The 26819-nt window shown below is 32.0% G+C and overlaps 1 protein-coding gene across 2 annotated transcripts in view; it reads left to right on the top strand.

Annotated features, from left to right (window-relative positions):
* Window positions 1-26819, top strand: part of STRN (striatin) — a 164028-nt gene that overhangs the window by 123641 nt on the left and 13568 nt on the right. For both annotated transcript variants that reach the window (XM_051976149.1, XM_051976150.1), the window contains 6 exons: window positions 4893-5029; window positions 14163-14338; window positions 20027-20074; window positions 20631-20752; window positions 21932-22099; window positions 25695-25835. In XM_051976149.1, the coding sequence (XP_051832109.1) occupies window positions 4893-5029; window positions 14163-14338; window positions 20027-20074; window positions 20631-20752; window positions 21932-22099; window positions 25695-25835 (792 nt within the window). The remainder of the gene's footprint in view (window positions 1-4892; window positions 5030-14162; window positions 14339-20026; window positions 20075-20630; window positions 20753-21931; window positions 22100-25694; window positions 25836-26819) is intronic.

Below are 26819 nucleotides of genomic sequence, written 5' to 3'. Positions count from 1 at the left end.
AGGCTTAAGTTTGTTCAGATACCTGTTCATTTAGACCACTTATTAAAGCAAGAAGAAACTTCTACATAGATACTTGGAAATTATGATACTTTAAGTGTTATATCAAAGAAGTCAAATATTTCAAATTTAGCGAATGCATTTTCCCATCAATTTGAATTAAAAGGCATATAGTACTGAAGTGTATACAAATATAATCAGCTGATAGGATCATATATCTAGAGTTGGAAGGAACCATAAAGGTCATCTGATTCATCTTAATTTTATGGATAAGGAAGTTGATGCCTATAGAAGAGTTAGATATCTTGCCTAAAATCACTCATTTGACAAATGGCAGAGGTGCTATTCAAATGCAGGCCTTCCAATTCTACAATCCAGTACCAAAAAGTTTTCTATTTGAAAAAGGATAAAGGTTAACTACTTTGGGATTTCATACATGTTGTTTAAACATAGTCATCATTAATTCTTTAAAATTATCAAACTCAAACTATCATAAACTAAAATTATCAAACTATATTAGTCATATAGAAATATGTTTAACATATTATACATATATAACCTATATTGGATTGTTTGCTGTCTTGGCAAGGAAGGAGGCAAATGAGCAAAAACAAGTTTTAAAACTTTACATATACTTGGAAAAACATAAAATACTAATAAGTGCTTTTAAATTTTTAAAAATACTTGTTTAATAAATTTTGATTTTGGCTAAAAAAAAAATAATAAAATGGCTGAGCTCTACAAAGTCCCCTATAATAATCATTAAATAATGGGAAAATTGGGATTTGCATAATGCTTAATAAATGGTTGAATTGAGACATTTAATTGCTTTACTAGAGTACAGAATTTAAAATCTAAAATAAAAACACTATATTAAAATTCATATTTTCATCACAAATAACTTTATAGTTTAAAATTGATACCAACAGAAAATATTATTCTCTGATAAGTTACTGATTTTTTTTTTCAAATTTCAGAAGAAAGTTTCTTTGAATTTAACTACAGCTAATGTGTATGTAGTCTGTAAATTAACTGCCTCAAATACATTAATCTTGTTGAGGTCTAGATTTGGGGTACCTAAATGAGATTAGGGTTTAGTTAAGGTCTAGTGTCAGGTTTGGGGTACAGGGAGTCAAGCAAAGCTCCTCTGCAATCCCCTTGGATTCAGCGCAAGGATACGGCGGTAAATGGGGTCTAGTAGCAGAGCAAATTCCTAATAAAAGCATTTATTGGCCCAGAGAGCTAGATTGATAAGAGGTTTATTATTAGGTTTGGAAGTAAGGAGATAGGTGAAGATAGAGATAAGGAGGGCACTGGACAAAGGGTCTAGTGGACAGAGGGTCCTCACATGGCTACCCTGTTTGGAATCTCTGCAAAGAGGGGGTCCCAGTGTCTCCCTTTTATAATGGGAGATTTAGCTCAAGGGGCTTTTGGGTATATCCCCAAAGTTGGCTCAGATCCGGGTGGGGCTGGGACAGGTCCAGATCTTCTATTGGAATTCAAAGGGACCAGGATTTGTGAGTTAAGGGGTAATTTACATTATTAACTAGGAGAGGATGGGAATCTAGAAAGGAATCTTTCCCCGCATCAATCTGAGAAATTTTCGGAACTTGTTTGACATTCAAGTTTAGCTACATGCAAAAGACATTTAAAACCTAGTAGCATGAAAGTATAATATAGAATGAAAGATCTTGGTACAGTATTTGAAATATATTTCATTTTAGTCAATCAGGAAGCATTTATTAAGTACTTACTAATCTAGAGATTCAAAGAAAAGCAAAAATAAGCCTTGTTCTCAAGGAACTCATATTCTAAAGGAGACGTCTAAATACGTATGTAACCGATGGATAGACAGACTGTAAATTAGAGATAATTTCAGAAAAAAAAAAATCTTTTTAAGGCAGACTGCAAAAGACTTCTTTCAGGAGATGGGATTTTAACTGAGACTGAGGATACCCAAAGGCAAAGATGAGAAAGACCATGTACTCATGGGAGATAAGCAGTGAAAATAGCTTGAGGAACAGCAAGGAGGCCATTGTCACTATACTACATATAGTGTAAGGGGATAAGGAAGAAGGAGAATGTAAAGGTAACTACATAAAAGCTACACAGCATTTTATATTTGATCTTAGAGATAGCAGGGAGCCACTGTTTACTGAAACGGGAAAATGGTGGTGACATAGATTTATGCTTTAGGGAGATCACTTTGGCAGCTGAATGGTTGGAGCAGTGCCTACTCCTTCCTTTGTCTCCCTGTCTCTTTCAAAACTCCTAGTTTCTATAGTCTTCTATTTGTGTACCCCAATTTATATGAGTTAATAATCCCTACCTTTTCTCCCTCCTTCTTCTCTGGTGTATTTTTCTTCACCCATTTTTTCCTTTTAACGTCATTAAAATCACTCTTAGGTCCTTTGTCTTTTTAAATTGCTTTATATTCCTTGATGACTTCTGGGTTCTGCTGGAGTTGGGATTGTGGATTACTTGTTTTTTCCCTTTACTATTGGAATGTAGATATTTTAACTGTCTTGTCTTGCCTTTCAGTTGCTAAAATGTAAAAGTTTTTGTTTCTCTTGTTTCTGGGGTTTGCATTTCATTCTCTATTTACCTCTGACTTTTTCATCTCGAAAATTCTCTATTTCATTAAGCATTCATTTTTTACCCCTGTAAGATTATATACTTAATTTTTTATTGGTTTACTTGGTTGTAAGTCTAGATCTTATTCTTTATTTTATATTCCAAACATCTTTCCTTTCAGATACTTGCAGCTGCCAAATCCAGAGTATTCGTGACAATGGCTTCTTAGTTCTACTCTTCTTTGTGTTTATACTATTTTTTCTTTAACTTGGAAACCTAGGCTTTTGGCTATGATGGTTTTTATTTTGTGATTTCTTTTAGGAAGACATTTTAGGGAAAATCTATTTTCATTTTGTTTGCAAATTCTAATGGGTATGGACAGCTTGTATTCTTTTTTTTTTTTAAATATGATTCTTTAGGCTTATTTTTTAGTTATGACTTTAAGGTAGTCCAGTGATTTTTAGGCTTTTTTATTTCTTGTTTTTGATGTCAGTTATTTTTTATATGAAGTACCTTGTATTTTCTCTAATAAGTCTTTTGTCTTTATCTTAATATTCCTTGTAGTCTCTTCTCTTTGGTCCATTCTCATTTTCTGGGAGTGTCTTATTTGGGTAAGGTGTTGTTCCTTTTATACAGGTTAACTTTTTCCCAGTTCTTTCTTTCAGAACTCCTTTTCTCTCATTTCTTTTCCAATTCTGATTAGAGATTTCATTTCATTTATAATATCATTTTAATTCTTCCATTTCTTATGACTAGCCTGAATGTTTCTTTGATGCTTTGTATGTATTAAATTATCTGTATGTGTATATGTATTGTATTATCTGGATTTATGTCTTTGATCCTTAGTAGCGTGTTTGTGTTTTATGTGGCAAGTCCATGTGTACTTTGTTTAATAAATTTTGTCTTAGGGCCTAGGTTTTTATGGAAGGAATATCCATACTTTTTTTTTTTTTTTTTTTTTTTTGATCCTGACATGAATAAGTGCTGTGTTTTTACAGGATCTCAGATATAGCTCAGAACCTTTCAATTTTCACTTGCTCCAAAAAAGTCATGTAGAATGAAGTCTAATCATTGCCTTTCTGGTTGAAACTTCTACCTTCCCTTCTCCCTGATTTGAGATTTTCCATGACATAAGTGCAGATTTAGCCAGAGTTGAACTTCCATTTATCTACTACTGACTTTATCATTTATTATCTGTCTAATGCTCTGCAAGTTCAGAGTTACAGAATTGCAGGCTCATTCTTGTTCTGAACTTTTTGCCCTGCTTCTTCAGCTGCAGGCCCTAACCTAGGTCTTTAGACTTAATTCATAATTACAGATGAGGTTAGGAGACCACACAGTAACTTCTGGCTTCTGTTCTTGTTCTTTGTTCAGTACATCACTTTAGACATGGTCCTTTCAACTTCAGAAATTTTCATTTAGAGATGTTGCATCTGTGACCCAACTCCAGGGGCAGAGGACACAGCTATCAGCAACTTTTCATCCTGCTCTTTGTATAGTATATAGCCTATATACACAACCTGTAGGCCTCATTGGGGTCTCGGGGCTGAAAGCTCTTCCCTTTACTGGTTTGATGCCTTCTTAGAGGTCACAGGCCTCATATATTGACCTGGGCTGGAAAAATTTCTTACTGTGGCTTTTTCTTATCTACTCAATCTGTTATTCCTGGAGCATAGAGCAATTTAAGTACTTGGTCACCATCACAGATTGTAGGTGGGTAGGAGGGTAGGACTTGACCTCAAGTCTTCTTGTCTCTGGTTAATTATCTCTTATGCCATTCTATTTCTCATTTTAATAGTTAATGTGTTAAAATTAATTTTATTCTAAATAGTTGCCATACCAGTTGTCTTTTGATAGTTAATATTAAATTTCTAGCAAAATACTTTTTAAAATGTCAAGGATTAAGGTAACATTGGTACAAGTTCTAGAGTGATATGTTTACTCCAAATGAAGTCTAAAAGCAACAGCACTGCTAATGAATGGATAGTGCTTAATATTACTAGATATATTTAAATAAATGAGCAGCAAGTTTCAGTTGTCTTGTGATTTGTTTAAGTTCTTCCCTCCAAAAACAAATGAAGAAATCATTTTGAGATAGATTTTTTTAAACAGTTGGGAAATTTAGTGAAGTAGTATGTGAAGAAAAGTAATCAAATCTTAGAATTTTCTATCTGCTATACTTGAGTTAATAAAGTATTTAAACAAAATAATCAAGCAAATTGTCAATCTCATTACAGAAGATTTCTTGTATAGCAAATAAATGAAATTTAATTTTTTGGATTTCCCATTCCTCTCTCTCTTTTTTTTTTTTCCTATTACAGTGGAAGCATTAACATTTCCTCCTACATCAGGGAAGTCATTTATCATGGGAGCAGATGAAGCCCTTGAAAATGAGCTTGGTCTTGGTGAATTGGCAGGCCTTACAGTTGCCAATGAGGCTGATTCATTGACTTATGATGTAAGTAGTAGTTGTATTGTGTTTGTGTCAGTGTGAAAATTATAAAATTAAATTGATAGAAAAGTATGCTTACATGAACGTACCAAAACTCATTGTGATTAGGGATTGGGAATAGTTTGGATTGTTTGGCTTGAATTCTTGTCAGCAAGTAAGTAAAATACAGATATGGGAGTGCAATTGAAACATAACAGCAGTAGCTCTTAAATTCTAACTTAAAGCTTCTCTGGTTTCCCTGCTTCTAGTCTCTCCTTTTCCCAGTCCATTTTATATAGTATTTAGTAATCTAATTAAGGGATAGGTCTCACCATTCAATTCTGATAATTTTCCTGTGGTTCCCTATTGCTTGTAATCTCAAATAAAAATAAAACTTAGCTTACCATTTAATAATCTTTATAATCTGGAATAAGTTTTAACCTATTTTTCCAAGTTTATATTCCATTTTATTCCCTTCCTATCTTGGTGAACTAGCCAAAATAGCTTCCTCTTAGCTATTCTCCAAACTCATCTACTTTCTTTTGTGCCCATACTGCCATAACTAGAATGAACTTTTTCTTCATTATCTCTTAGGATCTTAGAATATTATTTTTTTCCAAGATTGTACCTTATTCTACCAGTAGTTAGTGTTCTCTTTCCTGAAATTACTTTGTATTCATTTATCTGTGAACATACTATATTCTTCTAGGTGAATGGAAGCCCCTTTGAACCATTTCTATCATTTTATTTATTTATTTTTTGACTTGATGCCTTGTACACAGCTAACAGAGTGACAGACTTTTAAATTGTTCACGAATATTCCCCTTTTTAATCTATCTCAGTTTATATCCTCTTTCCTGGATAACTTCCCTCTTTTCTTCTAGTACCCAGTAAGTTGCCTTTAGTAAATGCTCATGATAAATTAGAAATGATCCTGATTTGAATTAGATTTATAACACTGAAACAAGGAATAGCTTGCCTTGCATCAACCCAAATATTTTTTAAATAAAATTCAATTTTTCTTCAGGAACATTGCTCATCCATTAAGGCGGCTTCATATATTTCATTCATACAGATTAATCTAGGGATACTGCAAATAGGAAGGGGTGTGTATTTTGCATATATTTCTACATGTATTTTTTTTTTCCCTCAGGATAGAACTGTTTGAGAACAGGGATTGTTTCATTTTTGCCTTTGTATCCCTAGTCCCTGGTAGATAAATAATCTTTTATAAGTAATTTTTGTTTTATTGATATTTTTGTCTTTGCATTCCCAGATCCAAGCAGAGTGCCTGGCATATGGATACTTAATAAATCTATGCATTTATACATGAAGTATCTTTCCAAAATAAAAAGCCTTACTTAGTGAACTGACTGCTCATGCATGTTTGGACAATAAATATTCTGCATCTGTTTGATTCCTTCTCCTTCCTCCCTCTGTGAATTGCTAAATTCAGTCTCTTATGAGACTTTTTAAAGAAAGTCCATTTCTCTTTTTTCTTTCTTTTTTTTAAATTTTATTATAGTTTTTTATATACAAAACATATGCATGGGTAATTTTTCAACATTGACCCTTGCAAAAACTTCTGTTTCACCTTTTCCCCTCCTTCCCATCACCTCCTCCCCTAGATGGCAGGTAGTCCTATACATGTTAAATATGTTAAAGTATATGTTAAATAAAATATATGTATACATATTTATACAATTCTCTTGTAGCACAAGAAAGATCGGATTTAGAAAGAAGGTAAAAATACTCTGAGAAAACAAAAATGCAAGCAAACAATAACAGAAAGAATGGAAATGTTATATTGTAGTCTATACTCATTTCCCAGTGTTCTTTCTCTGGGTGTAGCTGGTTCTGTTCCTAATAGATCAATTGGAACTGATTTGGATCCTCTCATTGTTGAAGAGAGCCATGTCCATCAGAATTGATCCTCATATAGTATTGTTGTTGAAGTATATAATGATCTCCTGGTTGTGCTCATTTCACTTAGCCTCAGTTCGTGTAAGTCTCTCCAAGCCTCTCTGTATTCATCCTACTGGTCATTTCTTATAGAACAATAATATTCCATAACATTCATATACCACAATTTATTCAGCCATTATCCAATTGGTATCCATTCAATTTTCAGTTTGTAGCCACCACGAAAAGGGCTGCCACAAACATTTTTGCACATATGGGTCCTTTTCCAAGAAGGTTCATTTCTGTGCTGTAGTTTCATGCAGGCATCAAAGTGTGTTTTGTAAATAGAAGATTCTAAAGAACTGCATCATATATTGGGAATCTCTTTTCCATTCAGATTTTATGCACATTATCTTCTATGACAGTGGGCAAACATATTCCTTCTTGTGTTGTATGACTCATTTAAGATTGATAGAGGATTATTGAACAAAGTTATTTTTGTGCTTAAAATTATTAGGTTATCTTGAATTACCTCACCATATCCATGAGAGATACGTTGACAGAGAAGAACTTTTAAGATTGTTTTTTGCTATATTGGATTAAGTTCTTTTATGTAACTGACAAGCAATAAATGCAGTATGATCTTGTATTCTCTATGCCTTTCAATTGTGATTGTAACAATGTGGTCTTCCATGGAAAAGTGTTAGTGAAAATCTATTTTCATTTTCATTAAGACTATCTTGTGTATTGATCGATCTTGAAAATTCTCTATAGAAGGAAAAGGGACCTGTATGTGCCATAATGTTTGTGACAGCCCTTTTTGTGGTGACTAAAAACTGGAAATTGAATGGATGCCCATCAATTGGAGAATGGCTGAATAAATTGTGGTATATGAATATTATGGAATATTATTGTTCGGTAAGAAATGACCAGCAGGATGATTTCAGAAAGGCCTGGAGAGACTTACATGAACTGATGCTGAGTATATACTTCAACAACAATACTATATGATGATCAGTTCTAATGGACCTGGCCATCTTCAGCAATGAGATGAACCAAATCAGCTCCAATAGAGCAGTAATGAACTGAACCAGCTACAGCCAGTGAAAGAATTTGGGAGATGACTATGAACCATTACACAGAATTCCCAATCCCTATATTTTTGCCTGCCTGCATTTTTTATTTTCTTCACAGGCTAATTGTATAATATTTCAGAGTTTGATTCTTTTTGTACAGCAAAATAATGGTTTGGACATGTATACTTATTTTGTATTTAATTTATACTTTAATATATTTAACATGTATTGTTCATCCTTCCATCTGGGGAGGGAGTGGGGGAAAGAGGGGGAAAAATTGCAGCAAAAGGTTTGGCATTTGTCAATGCTGTAAAATTACCCTTGCATATAACTTGTAAATAAAAAGCTGTTAACAATTAAAAAAAAAGAAAAAAGAAAAAGAAAATCCTCTATAGAAGGGAAAGGGACCTGTATGTGCCAGAATATTTGTGGCAGCCCTTTTTGTGGTGGCTAGAAACTGGTAATTGAATGGATGCCCATCAATTGGAGAATGGCTGAATAAGTTGTGGTATATGAATGTTATGGAATATTATTATTCTATAAGAAATGACCAGCAGGATGAGTTCAGGGAGGCCTGGAGAGACTTACATGAACTGATGCTGAGTAAAATGAGCAGAACTATGAGATCATTATATACTTCAACAACAATACTATATGATGATCTATTCTGATGGACGTGGCTCTCTTCAACAATGAGATGAACCAAATCGGTTCCATTTGTTCAATAATGAATAGAACCAGCTACACCCAGCGAAAGAACTTTGAGAAATGAGTGTGAACCACTACATAGCATTTCCAATCCCTCTATTTTTGTCTACTTGCATTTTTGATTTCCTTCTCAGCTTATTTTTATCTTATTTCTAAGTCTGATTTTTCTTGTGCAGCAAAATAACTGTATGGATATGTATACATATATTGTATTTTACATATACTTTAACATGTTTAACATGTATTAGTCGACCTGCCATCTAGAGGAGGGCGTGAGGGGAAGGAAGGGAAAAGTTGGAACAGAAGGTTTTGCAAGGGTCAGTGCTAAAAAATTACCCATGCATATATCTTGTCAATAAAAAGCTATAATAAAAAAAAAGAAAAGAAAATTCTCTATATAAAGAAAAGGTATAGATTAGTAGCTATTGATATTGTCCTAAACAGTTTTTTGGGGAAAATACTAATTCTTTAGTATTTTCCCCTTCTATAGATATTTTATAAATTAAACTTTCAGTGCTTCTATATTTTGTTGCTTTTAAGTGAACCTTCTCTATGTATTTGATTTGGTAAATATGCTCTTGGGTAGCTAGTGGAGCAGTAGGTAGAGTGCTGGTCCTGAAGTTAGGAAAACTCATCTTTAGTTCAAATCTGGCTTTAGACATTTCCTAGCTGTGAGACCTGGACATTTAATCCTGTTTGTTTCAGTTTCCCCTTCTGTAAAATGAATTGGAAATGGAAATCCCAAATCCCTCCAGTATTTTTGCTAAGAAAATTTAAAAGAGGGTCACAGAGTCAGACATGATTGAAAATTACTGAACAAAAACAATTGCTCATCCCATCTTTGTTTTAATTAGTACCATTTCCATTTTCTCATAATTTTTTTTAGTCATTCATGTTTCTCAAAATATCTTCCTTTGTCTCTTTTTCTTCCAGAAAGATATCTTTTGTAAGAAAGAATAAAAAAAGAAGGGGAAAGTTGAGCAAAATTAATCAGCATAATGCTAGAAAGAGTGTAGCTTTATATGAGTATTTCATTTCCATAGTCTTTTATCTCTACAATGAAAAGGGGAAGATGAATTCTTTTATCTTTGCTTTAGTACTAGTTTGGTTATTATGATTTTTTTTAGCATTCATTTTTTTTAGTTTTATTGTTGTTGTTCTCTCCATTTACATTGTTGGAGCCTTATATAGTATTTTTCTAGTTCAAATGATTTCACTTTGCATCAGTACACATGTTTTCCCATGCCAATTTGTATTCATTATGTTGATCATTTCTTTTAGTGAAGTAGATTCCATTACATTCATGTATCACAACTTGTTTAACCATTAGTTAAGTGATGGACATCCACTTTATTTACTTCCAGAGGGTTTTTGTTGTTGTTGTTGTTGTTGTTTTGTGTTTTTTTGGTGGCACAGTGTAGGCAACTGGTAATACAACAATTAGAGCACTGGGCCTAGAATCAGGAAGGATTTGAAATCAAATTTGACACATAATAGATGTATGTTGCCAAGTGAGTCACTTAACTTCTGCTAGGTTTCTTCAGTTGTAAAATGGGGATAACAACAACATACACTTCATAGGGTTATTATGAAAATCAAATGACTTAACACAGTGCCAGAAGATAGTAGCATATATAAATGCTTATTTCATCCTTTCCCTTTCTCTTTTTGCAATTACAAGAGGTACAACTATAAAATATACTTTGTATTGTTTTTGAAAAAGGTTTCTCAATGTTGTTATTGGCTATCATATCTGCATATGCTTTCAAATGTCCTAAGATTATTTCTCTTGTGACTTTTGTGTCATCTAAAGTGAAAGATAAACATAATCACTTTATAATGACTAAATTGTGAGGAAAAAATGTCTGTCAGGGTTTTGTATAAAATTTTTGAGTCAGTATTCACTAATACTGTTGATCTCTAGTTTTCTTTCAGTGTTGTATTCTTTTTCTAATTTAATTATTGAGAATATATTTGTCTCATTAAAATATTTTGGTAGGGTGCTTTTTCAGTTTATGAAAATATTTTGTGTATGAAAACATTTAAAATCATTGTACATGTATAACCTGTATTAGATTACTTGCTGTCTTGGGGAGAGGGAAAGTAAGAGAGAGAGAAAAGAAAATTTGGAACTCAAAATCTTACAAAAATGAATGTTGAAAGCTATTTTTGCACATAATTGGAAAAATAAAATCTATTAAAAAGAAAAAAAAAATCATCCAGAAAGTCCGCCCTCCCCTCCCCCCCCCAAAAAAAAGGAAGGAAGGAAGAATTTGTGAAAGTAGGGATTTTAATTACTCTTTTCTTGTTGTTTCTGTTATTTGTCCAAGGTGTCTTTTCTGTTTTTATGCCATGAGACAAAACTGGTCTCAGCACATTAATTCCTATACCAAGTAACTTCACTTTTTTTCATTGACTAATATTAATACCTTTAATAAAATACTTAAATGAATCTCTCCCATCTTAGTGATTTAGATATTCTCCTAAATATTATTGATAGGAATAGGTTTCAAAAATCATGACATATTTAAGTTAATGTTGGGTTCTTTTTTCTAATGTTTCTAATTTTTTCATTTTTCTAGTTATGAACAAGGGTTATGTATGGATAAAAAGTTTAAATGTTTAATTCCTTTTATTATATAAGACAGGATAGAAAAGATAGAAAAAATCAAAAGATAAATATATGAAGAAATTCTTATCATTTTTGGTAAATAGGAAAGTTTTAAAAATCTTTATGATTTTTTACTTACTTACCAAGTAAGTACCAAGTACTTAACCTGGTCAACTAAAAATTTCAGCTAAATTCTACTGTTTTTTCATTTTAATTTCTTTAGTTATAATTTGTCATAAAAAATTTGATGCTATGTTGTTTTCTTTCTCACTTTTTCTTTTTTGATATGATTTTTTTGTGCAGTAAAATAATTGTATAAATATATATACATATATTGGATTTAACATAAATTTTTAACATGTTTAACATATATTGGATTACTTGCCATCTAGAGGAGGGAGTGGGGGAAAAGGGGAAAAATTGGAACATAAGGTTTTGTAAGGGTCAATATTGAAAAATTATCCATGCATATGTTTTGAAAATAAAAAAACTTAAAAAAAAAAAATTTGATGCTGTGTTTATATTTTAAATCAATCAACTGGCAAGAATTTATTATCTGCCAGATTACAGGAAATATACTTAACACTTGGATTTAAGAAAAGTCCCTCCTCTCAAAGACCTTAAAAATATCTCAGGCAGAAATATGAATTTCTGGAAACCCTAAAAAATAATTTAAAAAATCAAATAAGAGTGGTAGAGGGAAAAAAAAAACAGATACAAGAAATGAAAGCAAATGAAAAATTTATGAAAAGGAGGCACCAAAAATACTGAAGAAACTAATACCTTAAAAAACAAAACTGGCCAAATAGAAAAAGTGGTACAGAAATTCACTGATAAAAATAACTCCTTAAAAAACAGAATTGACCAAATGGAAAAAAGAATTGCAAAAGTTTACTGAAGAAAATAATTCCTTAAAAATAAGAATGGACAAGTAGAACCTAATGACTCCATCAAACATCAAGGAACAATCAAATAAACTTGAGAATGAAAAAAAAAAAGTAGAAGAAAATGTGAAATACCTCTTTTGGAAAGACAAATGACCCAAAAAATAGAACAAGGAGACAGAATTTAAGAATTATTTGGATTACTTGAAAGCCATCACCAAAGAAAGAACCTATATGTCATATTTCAATAAATTATTAAGGAAAGCTGCCTCAATATCCTAGAACCAAAGGATATTTTTAAAAATCAAAAGAATCTACAAATTGCAATGTGAAAGATATCCCCAAATAAAAACTCCCAGGAATATTGTTACCAAATTGATTTACTTCCCTTTGTATTTTATTTCATATAATCCCAAGATAAAGTCAAAATGGATAAATGATTTCCTTGTAAAGGGAGATATCATAAGTAAACTGGGGCATGGGAAAATGTACTTATTAGATTTGTATATCTAAGGTAAGATCAAATGAGAAGAAGTGAAAAACAATTAATTTGATTATATGAAATAAAAATGCTTTTATTCAAAAAAAAAAAAAACGAATATAGCCCAAATTAGAAGTTAAGCAGGAAACCAAGGAGAAATTTTGCACCAATCTGATAAAGGCTTTATTTCTCAAATACATGGGGAAGTAAACCAAATATACAAAAATAAGCACTATTCCCCAGTTAATAAATGATCAAGGGATATTGACCAGTAGTTTTTAGGACAAGAAATCAAAACTATCAAACATGAAAAATTACTTTGCATCACTATTGGTTAAAGAAATTCAAATTAAAATAACTATCTCATGTCTGTCATATTGGCTAACATTGTTCAGTTGTTTCAGTTGTGTCACAACTTCTTTGGGGTTTTTCTTAGCAAAATTCATTTTACAGATGAGGAAATTGAGGCAAATAGGGTTAAGAGACTTGCCCAAAAATATACAGCTGCTAAGTGTCTGAGGCTAGATTTGACCTCGGGAAGATGAGTTTCCTGACTCCAGTTTTGGTACTCTGTCCCCTGTGTTACTTAGCTGCCCCTGGCTCGTAGGATAGAAAAAGAAATTGATATATGCTAGAGAGTATATGAAAAAAATGGAGCAATATTGCACTGTTGGTAGATTTTTTTTAACTAGTCCAGCCATTCCAGATAATAATTTAGAACTGTGCCCAAAGGGATATAAAATTGTGTATTCTCTTTGACCAAGCAATATCACTACTAGGTCTGTATCCCAAAGAGATTTTTTTTTAAAAGGGAAATGAATCTATTTATATAAAAATTTTATAACAACTTTTTTTTGTAGTGGCAAAGAATTGGAAATTGAGAGAGAATTTGAAATTGGGGAATGATTGAATAAGTTGTGAATAAAGTATATGAATTGTGATGGAATACTATTATGCTATAAGAAATCATGAGTAGAATGATTTCAGAAAAACCTGGAAGACATATAAACTCATGGAAAGTGAAGTGAGCAGAATCAGGAGAACTTTGTGTACAGTGATAGCAGTATTTTAAGGATGATGAACTGTGAAAGACTTAGCTATTCTCAGTAGCTCAGTGATTCAAGACCGTTCCAAAGATCCCATTGTGAAAAATGTTATCCATCTCCAGAGATAGAACAGATAAACTTCGAGTGCAGTTTTTTTTTTAATTTTTAAAACTTTATTTTTATTGTTTTATTTTGTTTTGCAACATGGTTAATAATGGCATGACCTTATGTGTGTAATGGAAATCAAAGTCTATCTAGAGGAGGAGGGAAGTGTGGGAGGAAGAGAATTGGCAGCTCAAAATTTTTTAAAAATTATTTCAAAAAATTGGGAAATATTTAATGAAATAAAAATTTTAAAAGAAAATTGTTCAGTGTGTTTTGTGATGAAACAAAACAAAATATTTCTTTGATACTCTCAACTTTATTATATATTTTCTTTTTTTGTTTGACAGATAGCAAACAACAAAGATGCTTTGAGGAAAACCTGGAATCCAAAGTTTACATTAAGAAGTCACTTTGATGGAATTCGAGCACTTGCTTTCCATCCAGTTGAGCCAGTTTTGATAACAGCATCTGAAGACCATACATTGAAAATGTGGAATTTGCAAAAAACAGCCCCAGCAAAAAAGTGAGAACATTCTATTTCATTTTTATTTGAACATTTAAATCACATGTTCCTTTTAACATAATCCTTACTTTTACCTTTTTGTGGGTTTGTGTTCTTTTGATAGTGGCATTGTAATAAATAGCACAATGAAAAAGTAAATGGTAGCTGGGAAGGAAATTATGATTATCAGGTTTGAAGGCTTAATTATCTGAATCATATTCCATTTTCTTTTTGGTTATTCATTCATCCTGCATTTGGTACTAGCTAGCCCTTTCTCATCTGTCTTTATTGTGTTTTTATACTTTCTACTTAAAATGTAATCACTATTAGCATTTCTGTGATTATGATATTTACCATAGAATTATGCTGTGCATAATTGTGCCAGTCTCTTCAAGTAATGATTTTGACAAAAGAAAAAGTATCATTTTCATTCTTGAAAGTCTTACTGGGGTTGCTTACCATTTGTTGTCAGCCAAGACTTGGAACTTTTAGGTACAGCATGGCTGATATCAGATACTCAGCACTCAAAAGAAAATTCTTAGAGATTAATTCATGAGTTTATATTTGCATGCCCAGAAATGAAAATAAAAGCTCATGTTTGCAACATCAAGTGAAATAAAATCTTCAGTTCAAAATGTTATTTGCCTTCTTCCCATTCTCTGTCACTTTCTAAGAGAGAATTAGTATAGAGTGAAACTCCTCACGATTTTCTTGAATGAGGGCCATAGAAACCTGTAAGAGTATATTAAAAGAGTTCATTCTTCCCACAGAAAAAAAAATCACTTTATCAGTTTGTTGAACATCTGGTAAACTCATTATTTTTCTTAATATTGTGCCCACTTTTTAGAAAGTTTTGACTTGAATACATTCAGAATCTTAGGAATACAGGTTAACATTTATTGAAAAATTTTGTTTCTAAGCACTTCAAATAATTTTTTCTTTCAGCAAGAGTATACTTAAGATCTGTTGTATATAGACAGTTAGAGACAAACTGAATTAAAATAGATCATTTTCTTCCTTGAAGATACTAAAATGATAAGATAAAGAGGTTAAGGAAAATTTCACTGAAATCTGCTGCCAGATTTGTTTTGTAGGCAAGGATAGTATCTTGAGTTGGATGCATAAAATGCTGTGGTTTTTTAACTTCATCTAATCCAGTTTATTTTGACAGAGAGAATTTTTTTTTTTTCATGAAGAGCCAGGAATAGTGTCTTTGATTATTTCTCCAGTTTGTTTTTGAGTTATAATGAGGATTAGACCAGGTAAGGAAATATCACTGATTAAAATACTTAAACCAAAATGAGGAAATATGTAAATAATAATATAATAATACAATAATAATATAGTAATAACATTTAAATGCAATTATTAGTGCGTAATGTGTATAGGTAGGAGAGACTACTAAACAAGTAACTTAAAGTGATTCGTATAGATATATTGAAAGGGTTAGGGCCAAATTAGTTGGAGATTTCTTTTGGACACTTGATATTTCCAAAGGAAACTCAGAGGACTTAAGAGACTTAGCTAATTTTTAGCTTATTGATTACTTAACTAATTCTGATTTCATTTTGAATATTGTATAATTGTTTAAAAGGACCAATATTCTTGATTAATCAATCATTCAGTCATCCAGTATTTATTAAACATCCATAGTGAGAATTGATTCAGATCAGTTTCAATTGTTCAGTAATGAAGAGAGCCATCTACACCCAGGGAGAGAACTGTAGGAACTAAGTGTGGACTACAACATAGCATTTTCACTCTTAATGATGTTGTTTGCTTGCATTTTTGTTTTCCTTCTCAGTATTTTTTTTCTTTTTAGATCCGATTTTTCTTGTGCAGCAAGATAACTGTATGGATATAGATACATATATTGGATTTAACATATATTTTAATATCTATTGGAATACTTGCCATGGGGGGGGAGGGGAGAATTTGGAACAGAAAGTTTTGCAAGGGTCAGTGTTGAAAAATTACCCATGCATATGTTTTGTAAATAAAAAGCTATAATAAAAAAACAAACAAAAACCATTATGAGTTAGACATTGGGGGGGGAGGGGGAGGAAAAAACTAAGAAGCATTTATATAGTACTTATATCATAGACATTCTGTCAAGCACTTAAAACAATTATCTCATTTAAATCTCACAGCAACCCTGAATGATTGATGCTGTTATTATTTTTACTTTATAGTTGATGAAACAGCTAAGGAGGATACATAACAGTATATAGAGTGCTGGAAATAGAATTAAGAAGATTCCTCTTCCTGAGTTCAAATATGGCCTCAGCCATTACCTCTGTAATCCTTGGGAAATCTCTTACCCCTGTTTACCTTGGTTTCCTCATCAGTGAAATGAGTTAGAAAAGAAAATGGCAAACCATTCTAGTGCCTTTGCTAAGAATGGGATCTTGAAGAAGGGCAGGAGAGTATTCTGAAACCTAAATCAGTGTCCTCAGTGTCCATTTAATCAATTTATTCTCTCATTAGTTTTATAATGCCATAAATTCCTGCAGACTGAGCACAAAGATTCCATTCTTTGTCTCTTTTTGTCTCTCTATTAGGAAGACAAAGAGGAAACTCTTTTTTTCTAAACTTCAGAAAAGTTGATCAGAAAGATTTCATTTTACATTGTCCCACATAAAAAATATGGAAACCGTAAGAGAGACATAATAAAGAAAGTTTAATCACAGAATCAGTATATAAAATTTTCTAAGAGCAATCTCGAAACCTTTAATATGCAGTAATTGAAAGTCCCTTCTTCAGACCAAATTTGGAACCCATTAAGATTTTTATATATTTTAGACCAATCTTTATGTAAAATGAGAGCTTTGTTCTTAGTCATCTCCTTCTGAAAGAGAAGTTTCCCCTGTTTCTAGGCTAGACTTCCTGAAGAAGATATCTATTGGCTTACTAAAGCTGGTTACCATGTCTCCTTTATCAGGTACTTAGCTGTGTGAATGTTGATTCAGTAACACATGGAGATCTACTGATGGGTAGTCCATGGGTAGAAATTTTACAGTACTTAAGGACAAAATATAAGAGCTTAAGTGCAAAGTAAAACTGCTTAAGAGTATTACTTCAGTTAAGTATTCCTGGGTCACATGGAGTCTCACAAGTCTCAGTCCCTTCCTGATCTCCAAAAGGTTGTGGTGGAATAAAAAAATTGAGTAATTACATCCAGGTAACATTAGGCTGAAAAACAAACTAGGTCCAAAATTCTGAATTGCTGAGGACCCAAAAATATAATTTGTCAGTTAATATATAATTTGGAAGGAATGAAAAATAGGAAACACAGAATTATAGGGCTTGAGCTATCAGTTTTCTTAGTGAGGAAGAGTATTTAAGAGACATTGAGGTCAGAGAGAAAGGGATATTCTTGTGACATTCTTTAAGTTAGGTAACAGGAATGACAGGGAATACTCCTAAATCAGATGACTTAAGTGGAATTGAAGCTTAACTCCACAAAATGGTGGATAAAAGCAAAGTAGAGTTACTAATGCCGATTTTTAAATGTATCATAAAATGAACAAATATAGGTGTATAACAAATAGATTTTGGGTGATTTGTGGGGAGAAGGAAACAGTAGCAGCTGGAATAATCATTCATTCAAGAAGTCTTTCTTATATACCTACTTATATGTCAATCTTAGTGCTAGGTAATACTGATACAAAGACAAAAGGAAATAATCCCTCACTGCAAAAAGTTTATAGCCTGCCCTAAGGAGACCTATGTGGATATATGTATGTTACATGTACAAAATAATTACAAGATAATTTTAGGAGGAAAATACTAACAGCTAAAGAAATAAAAAACTTGCATACAATATAAAGTACCTTGGATACCTTGAGATGTTATTTAAATGTCAGTCGTTATCATCTATTTATATTATATTACCATATATATTGACTGTCAACTGGACTTTGTAATCTGATCAACCCTATCTAAGTTTGATGACGATTGTTCTTTTTTAAAGTGAAGTGGATCTGTTTTAAGATTACTGTTTAATTCAGTAGTATCATTTAGTCAATAAACATGTCAGAAATTTTGAAAAACAAATGAAAAAGTCCCAGCTTTCAAGGGGTTTACTTTTTATTAGGGAAGCAACGTGTACTTGAATATATACAAACTATGTAAAATTAGTATTAGTTAAATTGGGAAGTAAGTGGAAGGAGATGAAGTACTTTGAAAAGAACTTGGAATTCTAAGATATGTATATGTATGTATGTATGTATGTATGTATATATACTGATATGTATGCAACTTTTTTCATCTATATTAAATAGGGATTAAATCTAAATTAAATAGGGATTTGATAGTGTTTGAATGGAAGTTAAATGTAATATCAGTCTTTACTCATATTTGATACTGTAAAACTTCTGTATTCTGGGTTGATTGTATTTTTTTAAAGATAAAGAAATTTTATTTAAATGGATTATTATTCAGAGATTAATAGGTTAATCCATTAATATCTTTGTTTGAAGCTATTCATATATGTTTTGTAATAAGAAAGAATAAACTAAAAAGGGCACAGCAGATTACCCCCCCCCAAAAAAAAAAACCTACAAAAGCAAAGAAAAGATGGACAACTCTGACTATAACATGTAATATTTATTACATAGCCTTCCTTGAAATGCAAATTTATTACTTTATGTTTTGAATCCTCTCTTATGCTCTGTGGTGCATGTGGAATTTTTTTTTTCTTTTCCTATTGTATTTAAATTCAAATAAAAGAAGGGAAAAGAAATCTGAAAAAATTATAAAAATGGAGTTTTATTTACCCATTTATTTATGTTTATATGTGTAGATCTTTTATTCCCTCAGTATACAAAACTCTAGAAGGAGATCTCCTTTCACCAGTTGATATCAGCAGGTTATAGATTAACCTCTTGTCTTCATTACTTTATAACACTGAGATTGTGCATATGTCTACACAGTCAGTAGATGTTAGAGGTAGAAAGCTCTTAGCTCTGGGGAAGAATGTGCTATAGAAGGAGTATTTTTGCTGTCAGAATATTTAGGTTCTAATCTCCATTCTGATCCTTACTACTTGTCTGATTTTGGCAAGTCGATTAACCTTCCTTGGCCTCCGTTTCTCCATTTATAAAATGAGGAGGTTTGACTAGCTTCTGTCCTTTCCAGTTCTAGTCCTCTCATCCTATAACTTGCTTTTAAGATGGCAAATTATATAATTACTACAATGTGTCAGGTACTGTGTTAAGTACTATTACAAATCTTATTTCACTTGATCCTTCCCATAATTCAGGAAAGTGTGTGCTATTGTTTACCCCCATTTTATAGTTGAGGAAGCTGAGGCAAATGAAGTTAAGTGACTTGCCCAAAGTTATACAGTTAGTCTTTCTGACTTTGGCCCCAGTGTAGCATAAACTACTTCTATCCTTATCTGGTTCAAGTCTCATAAGAATTCTATTTGGTGGAAACTAAGATTTAATAATCCTATTATTACTTTTAAGGAAATAAGCTCAGAGAGTTTATTTGTCTGAGCTGTGATTTGAACCCAGTTTATCCTGACTGCACTTCTAGCACTCCATATTGTGCCACACTGTGAATGAATCTCTTAAAATTCCCTTTATAAGAGTTTCTCCCTAGCATTTTTTGATACTTAAAACGTTTCATAAGGTGTTTTTGTAATAACAGTTGTGGAATATAGTAACACAAGAAATAATTTTTTTTTTCTTTAAAAAAATCTAGGAGTACTTCTCTTGATGTGGAGCCTATTTATACATTCAGAGCTCATAAGTAAGTATGTGCTTTTGGATGCTATATAATTGTAAATTAAAATATATAGAATATATATAATTTCATTTATACTTAGTTACAAATGTAAACAAAATAATTAAGCTGAAAACATATATTTTAAACAGGTTTACTATTGCAAAGTATAGGCATTTATTATAGTAATATTTTATTTGCATTACATTAGTACACAGTATTTTTATTATATTGCATTTATTTAAATGTGGAATTTCAATATTTGAATACTGAAACAAAAAGAAGGATTAAAGCATAAATTTTCCCAAATCATCTTATCCTCAAAATAATCTGGGTAAAATTTGGAACTGATTTTCTTTTGATTCAAAGGTTACACTTAAGATTTCTTCCGTTTTATCTTAAAGAATTTGTTCATACTATTGATTTATTCAGTTAGGGGAAATTTTGACATATTCTTTATTTCATATTAAAAATAGAAATAGACTATCACATGAATCATGAAACATTTTCCCTTGAAAAGGATTATTATCGATGTGATTTGTTCATGAGTAGAATATAAATTTATTTTCTTCCACTCTCCCAGAGGTCCAGTTCTCTGTGTAGTAATGAGCAGCAATGGTGAACAGTGTTATAGTGGAGGGACAGATGGCCTTATTCAAGGCTGGAATACAACAAACCCAAACATCGATCCCTATGACTCTTATGGTATGTTCTTTGAATGCCTCTTTTCTGACCTACCCTAAATTAACTCAAAATATATATAATTTGAAAATATGAACTTCTGTAATTACCCTTTAAAATGCATAGTGGACCTGTGTGAATGTGAACAAGTTTATCTTTAATTTGTTCTGAATTTAGGAGCTTAGGGCATCTAAATGTTTTAAGGAGGAATATTATCTTGAGAACACAGATTCTTCTTCTAGTTTTATTGATTACAAATGTTAAACTAACAGTCATTTATATCAAGTACTATTTGAGAATATACCAGTTAACCTATATTCACACTTCATAGTTCTTTCTTGTATATTTCACCAGCCAATTAGTGTTGTCATTCCCACATTCCCTAAAGCTCCTGTGGATTACTTTCAGAGTTTTTTTTTATGTTTTCTTAGTTTTCTGATTCCATTATTGAATAGTGTACTGTGAAAGCAAAGAAGGAATGAATAGGAATAGTATGGCTCCTGTGTCTAGGTGGTCATTTAAATCTTATTTTTAAAAGTTCATGTCACAAAAAATACTTAAAAGCCCAGTAGACTTTTTAAAAGTTCCTTTTAGTTTGTATATAAGACCATGAAATCTTAATTCTTTCTGTCACTAGCTGTTAACTATAGATTCATGTAACAATGGTTACTTAGAAGCCAGCTCTATGTTTCCACCCCTAAATTAGGGAAAAGTGTGCTTTTAAAAATGCATCTATCATATTTACAATAAGTAGAAAATTATTTTAGAATTATACTGAAACTAACTTGAGTCTCAAGTAATTCAAGAAACACAGAACAAACTTAGTACTTAAACAAATATTACCAAGTTGGTATTATTTGTAGACTTTAAAAGCAGAAGTAAAATATCAAATTATCTCACTTATAGGAATGATAAGGATTAGATGGGATACATTTGAATTAAAATTTTACCTATACGGATAAACTTATCAAACACAAAGCATAAAAGCAGAATTTTGAAGATCTTCTTTTCTATACTTCTGAGACTTGTTAATCTTGTTTCCAAGGATTTGTCATAAGAGTGATAGAATTTAGAAATTGTGTTTTTGATTATTCTGTTTACATTTGTTTTCTTTTCTTTAGAATTTAGGTAATTATTATGACTTGTTGAACTTGTCTTTCTTCTTAAATTTGCATGTTTATCTTGTATTTTGTTTCTTTTTAGACCCTTCTGTTTTAAGAGGTGCGCTTATGGGCCACACAGATGCAGTTTGGGGTTTGGCTTATAGTGGAGCACATCAACGTTTATTGTCCTGTTCAGCAGATGGCACTCTTCGTTTATGGAATACAACTGAAATATCTCCAGCCCTAAGTGTATTTAATGATAATCAAGGTATGCTATTTTTGTTTTTGTTGTTTCTTAAAATGGATTATTTTTGTAAAGCATGCAGTCCTAGACATGAAACAAGGTTTTGAAATCTTAAACAGAAATTTGAGTTACCGATTTTTAAGCCTAGGAAGTAGTTATTCTTTGTACTTCTTAAATTATAATTTAATGTGTGTAATTTAAAAATTATAGTCCAACAAGTATTTATTAAGCTCCTACTGTATAAAAGTCACTAATAGTAGGCAATGGGAATACAAGGACAAAACAAAACCAGTTTCTGCCTTCAAGGAGATATTCTGATATTATTCTGATTATTCCAATATATTCTGAGTTCCCTTCCTTCCCTCACTCCCCTTCCCCCTTCCTATTTCCTTTCCATCCTTTCTTTTTTTCCCTCTTTCATCTTTTTGTAGGTGAAACTACAAAGGGAGTTTATAAACTCCCTTCACTAATAAAAGTTTGCACCTTCTATATATTGTAGCATTAGGGATTTACTTGAGGCATTAAGAGGTTGTTATTTACCATGGTTACATAGCTCTTATAAAGGCAAGTCTTGAATCCAGGCCTTCCTAATCTTAAGGCTGATCCTTTATTTAATATGCCTCTTATACTGGTAGAATATAAAATGTAAACATATAAAACATATAAAAATGTAGAATATAAATGATTATATAAAGAAAAAGAAATTGATTATCTGCTGAAGTGATCAGGGAAGGTTTCTTCTAGAAAACTTTTTAGTGCTGTGTGACCTGAGCCTAGAAAGAAATGATGGATTCTAGGTGGAGATGAGAAATTCCAAGTATAGGACTTATTGTGCAAAGGCAAAAAGAGGAGAGATGGAATACAGAACTTGGAATACAGAACTTAGAAATCAGGTGTTCCAATCAGAGGCAAAGATTATTTGAAGAAAAATAATGGAAAAATAAGCTTTGGTTTGAGAGACCTAAAAAATGCAATTGTATTTCATTCTGAGATGATGGAGATATATTGAAGGTTTTTTAGTAGGAGTATTATATGAACTTGTGTTTTAAGAACATTAATGATACAGTCTTAATAATAATAGCAACTAGCAGCTATATGATTCTATTTTTTATGAGACAATTGGGTTAAATGACTTATTCAAGGTCACAGAGCTAGTGTTAAGTTCTGAGGCTGGATTTGACCTCAAATCCTTCTGACTCCAGAGCCAGTACTCTGTCTGCTGTGCCATTTAACTGTCCTATTTATATAATACTTTAAAGTTTGCAAAGAGCTTTACAACTAACTATTATCTCATTTTGTCTTTACAACAATACTGGGAGGTGGGTGCTGTTATCTCCAGTTTACAGATGGACACATAGAGGCAGACAGAACTTAAATAAGTTATCTAGGATCCCACAACTTGTAAATGTCTAAAGTGGGATTTGGACTCAGATTTTCTTGACCCCATGTCATTTAGCTGTCATGTTTCAATAGTGAGATTTTATAGCTTATGAAAAATATGATTTGTCCATTTGTGTAGACTTTTACATTAATAAATCATAAAATACACTAGTCAGGGATTGAGGATGTTATAGGAGCAAGTACATACCTAAGGCTGTTGGGTACCCAACTACCAGATATTCCCCAGGCCTATTTAAGGGCCTAAGGAAGTAGTCTATAGACTAATGTAGAAGTGGGAAACTGATCTGGTTACTAAAATAAAGACTGGCAAGAACTCAGGGAGATAGTGTTTATATGGAGTACTTGAGTTCTAATGAATTAGTAATTCAGTGGATAAACTAAATCGATATATTATATAAAGGGAGAACATTCCTTACTCCTGGGATTTAGAAAAGTACATTGCACACTACCACCGCTGGTTGGAGTGGATTTTGTTTATATAGAGTTGAAGGCAGTATCTTCTTGGGAAGCTTTAGAGGTTTAAAGCATGAGGTACTTAATGGGAGACAGAGGCAATGTATTGAGATAGAAAAAGCACTTGGTTTGGATCAGTCTGGGTTAGAATCTTGTTTTTGTTTCTTATTATCACCCTGACTTTTGGTAAGTCATTTTCACTATTCTGAAACTTCTCTCTCCAAAATTATAGGTGATTTCTTAATTTGAAAATTTAAAAGTATTTTTTCATTCATCCTTCTTACCGCTCTGAACCATTTGACACTATTAACCACCCATTCCTGAATATTTTTTTTCCCCTCTATGTTTTTGTGACCCTACTCTCTCTCTCTCTTTCTCTTTCCTATCCCTTTGGCTGTTCCTTTATAATTTCCTTTGCTGATTCATCATCCATATCATATCACCTAACTGACTCTGTCCTGGACCCTCTTTTCTACACTTAATCTTGATAGAATGTAAGCTTCTTAGGACAGAGATTGTTTCATTTTTGTCTTTCTATTCTTGGGATTTAGTATAGTATCTTAGTATCATAGTAATATAGAAATTGTAGTATATAATAAATGCTTATTGATTCATTGTTAACCTCATTCACTCCTGTGATTGTAATTCTCATCTCTGTGTAGATAAATCCATAAATATTTATATCCAGTTTGAATCTCTCATGCACCAGTTCTGCATCAACAACAGCATATTGAACATGTTAAACTGTATGTTTCTTAGTTATCTCAATATAATTTGTCTAAAACAGAATTCACTATTTTTCTATCAGAACTTGCTCTTCCATACTTCCCTATTTCTGTCTAGGACTCCACCATTTATCCAATTATTCAGATTCATAACCATAGTGCTATTTGTGTGCAATTCTGCAATCTTTTTTGCTACATATAGCTAATATATTCTACATCTTGACCTTGCCCTCTCTTCATGATTTGTCACATCTGACCCCTCTATTTATAACTATCACTTTAGTTCAAGACCTTATCACCTCTCACCTGGACAATCTCAGTAGCCATCTAGAGTTCTTCCTGATACATCCTTCTCCAATTTGTCCTCCACACTGCTGCCAAAAGAGTGTAGAGCTAATCATGCTATTCCCTATCCGATAAATTCCATTGACTATCACATCTTGGATAAAATGTAACCATTTCTGTTTGGCTTTTAAAATCCTTTACAATTGACCCCTACTTGTTTTTTTCCACCTTCACTGTATATTACTCTCCTACTTCACTTTATGATCTGGCTAAATTAGCCTTTCTGTTCCTCACCCATGATGCTCCATCTCCCATATCTCCTTTGCAATGATTTTCCCCGGCCCTAGAATGTATTTCTCTCCTTTGCCTTAAAGAATCCCTTACTTCCTTCAAGACATAGTTTACTTTTTAAAAAGAAGATAAAATAAAAGTTTTAATTTTTTTTTTTACATTTTTTCACTATATGTTTCCAGTGCATATACATGCTATCTCTCTTGATCAAATAATAAGCTCTTTGAGTGAAAGAATTATTTCATTTTTAAATTTTGTATTCCCAACATCTAGCATAGTACTTGATCTCTAATAGGGACTTGATGAGATTGTTGATGGATTTTTTTTTTAACCCTAATGACAAACTTTGTTTCTTTAAGAAATCATATTATTTATTTTTCTATGAAGTAATTATTTTCATCTTAATTTTGCTTAAATAAAAATTCTAATCATTGTTTTCTTTGAAAATGTTTTGACTGGTATAGAACTGGGAATTCCTGCCTCTGTGGATCTAGTGAGCAGTGATCCAAGCCATATGGTAGCTTCATTCAGCAATGGATATACTAGCATCTTTAACATGGAAACACAACAGCGCATTCTCACTTTAGAAGCCAACCTAGATACAAGTATGTGTACCAGTTTAAATAAATTCTATGATGTCTTATGGAAAATTGTAAGCTGAAACAAGCCATTGGGTACTGATTATGAATATTTTTTGACTTTTGAATATTCTTCCTCCTAAAATTTTTTTTAGAATTTTTTCATTCTGAATTTAAATACCAAATAAAATAATGTTTCTATAAACATAGTAGAAGAGAAAAAAAGAAGATTGTATATGAATGAAGCTGCAAATCTTTGTTATATATAAATTGGGTTTTTTTTTAGATATATAACAAATCCAACACATAGTTTTCTAAACTGTCCTGCTTGCTTGTCTCTGACTTTCTGGTCTTCCTTCTGTTCTCTTCTATACATTAAAAATAAAGCTATGTTAGTGATAACTTCCCCTCCTCCCTCCCTCCTTCCCTTCCTCTCTCCTTCTTTCTTTCTTTCTTTCCTTCCTTCCTTCCTTCCTTCCTTCCTTCCTTCTTTCCTTCTTTCCTTCTTTCCTTCTTTCCTTCCTTCCTTCCTTCCTTCTTTCCTTCCTTCCTTCCTTTGGTTCTTTTCCTTTATTTCTTTCTTTCCTTCCTGTCTTCCTTCCTTCTTTTCCTTTCTTTCTTTCTTTTCTTCCTGTCTTCCTTCCTTTAGATACCCTCTCCACCTCCAGTGAATAAAAAGAAAATAAAACCTTTGCAAGAAATAGGCCAAGTCAAAGAAAACAGATTCCTGGTGTCTATGTCAAAAAAAAAAAAAAAGTGTCTTGTTCTCCTTGAGTCTGTCACCTCTTATTTGATTATTGATCCTCTGGAATTATGGTTGGTCAATACATTAAACACATAATATTAAATTTTTGCATTTTGTTTCTCTTTACAATGTTGTATAAATTGTTCTGCTGGTTCTTTTCACTCTGTAGCAGTTCATTCAGTTCTTCCCATAATTCTGTGAAATTATTCTTTTCATTTTGTAGTGCTCATTAATATTCCACTTATTCATATACCATAATTTGTTCA

Source organism: Antechinus flavipes, chromosome 2 (assembly GCF_016432865.1).
Source record: "Antechinus flavipes isolate AdamAnt ecotype Samford, QLD, Australia chromosome 2, AdamAnt_v2, whole genome shotgun sequence".
Lineage (NCBI taxonomy): Eukaryota > Metazoa > Chordata > Mammalia > Dasyuromorphia > Dasyuridae > Antechinus > Antechinus flavipes.
The sequence above is the reverse complement of the archived record's forward strand: the minus strand, read 5'-3'. Positions and strand labels throughout refer to the sequence as shown.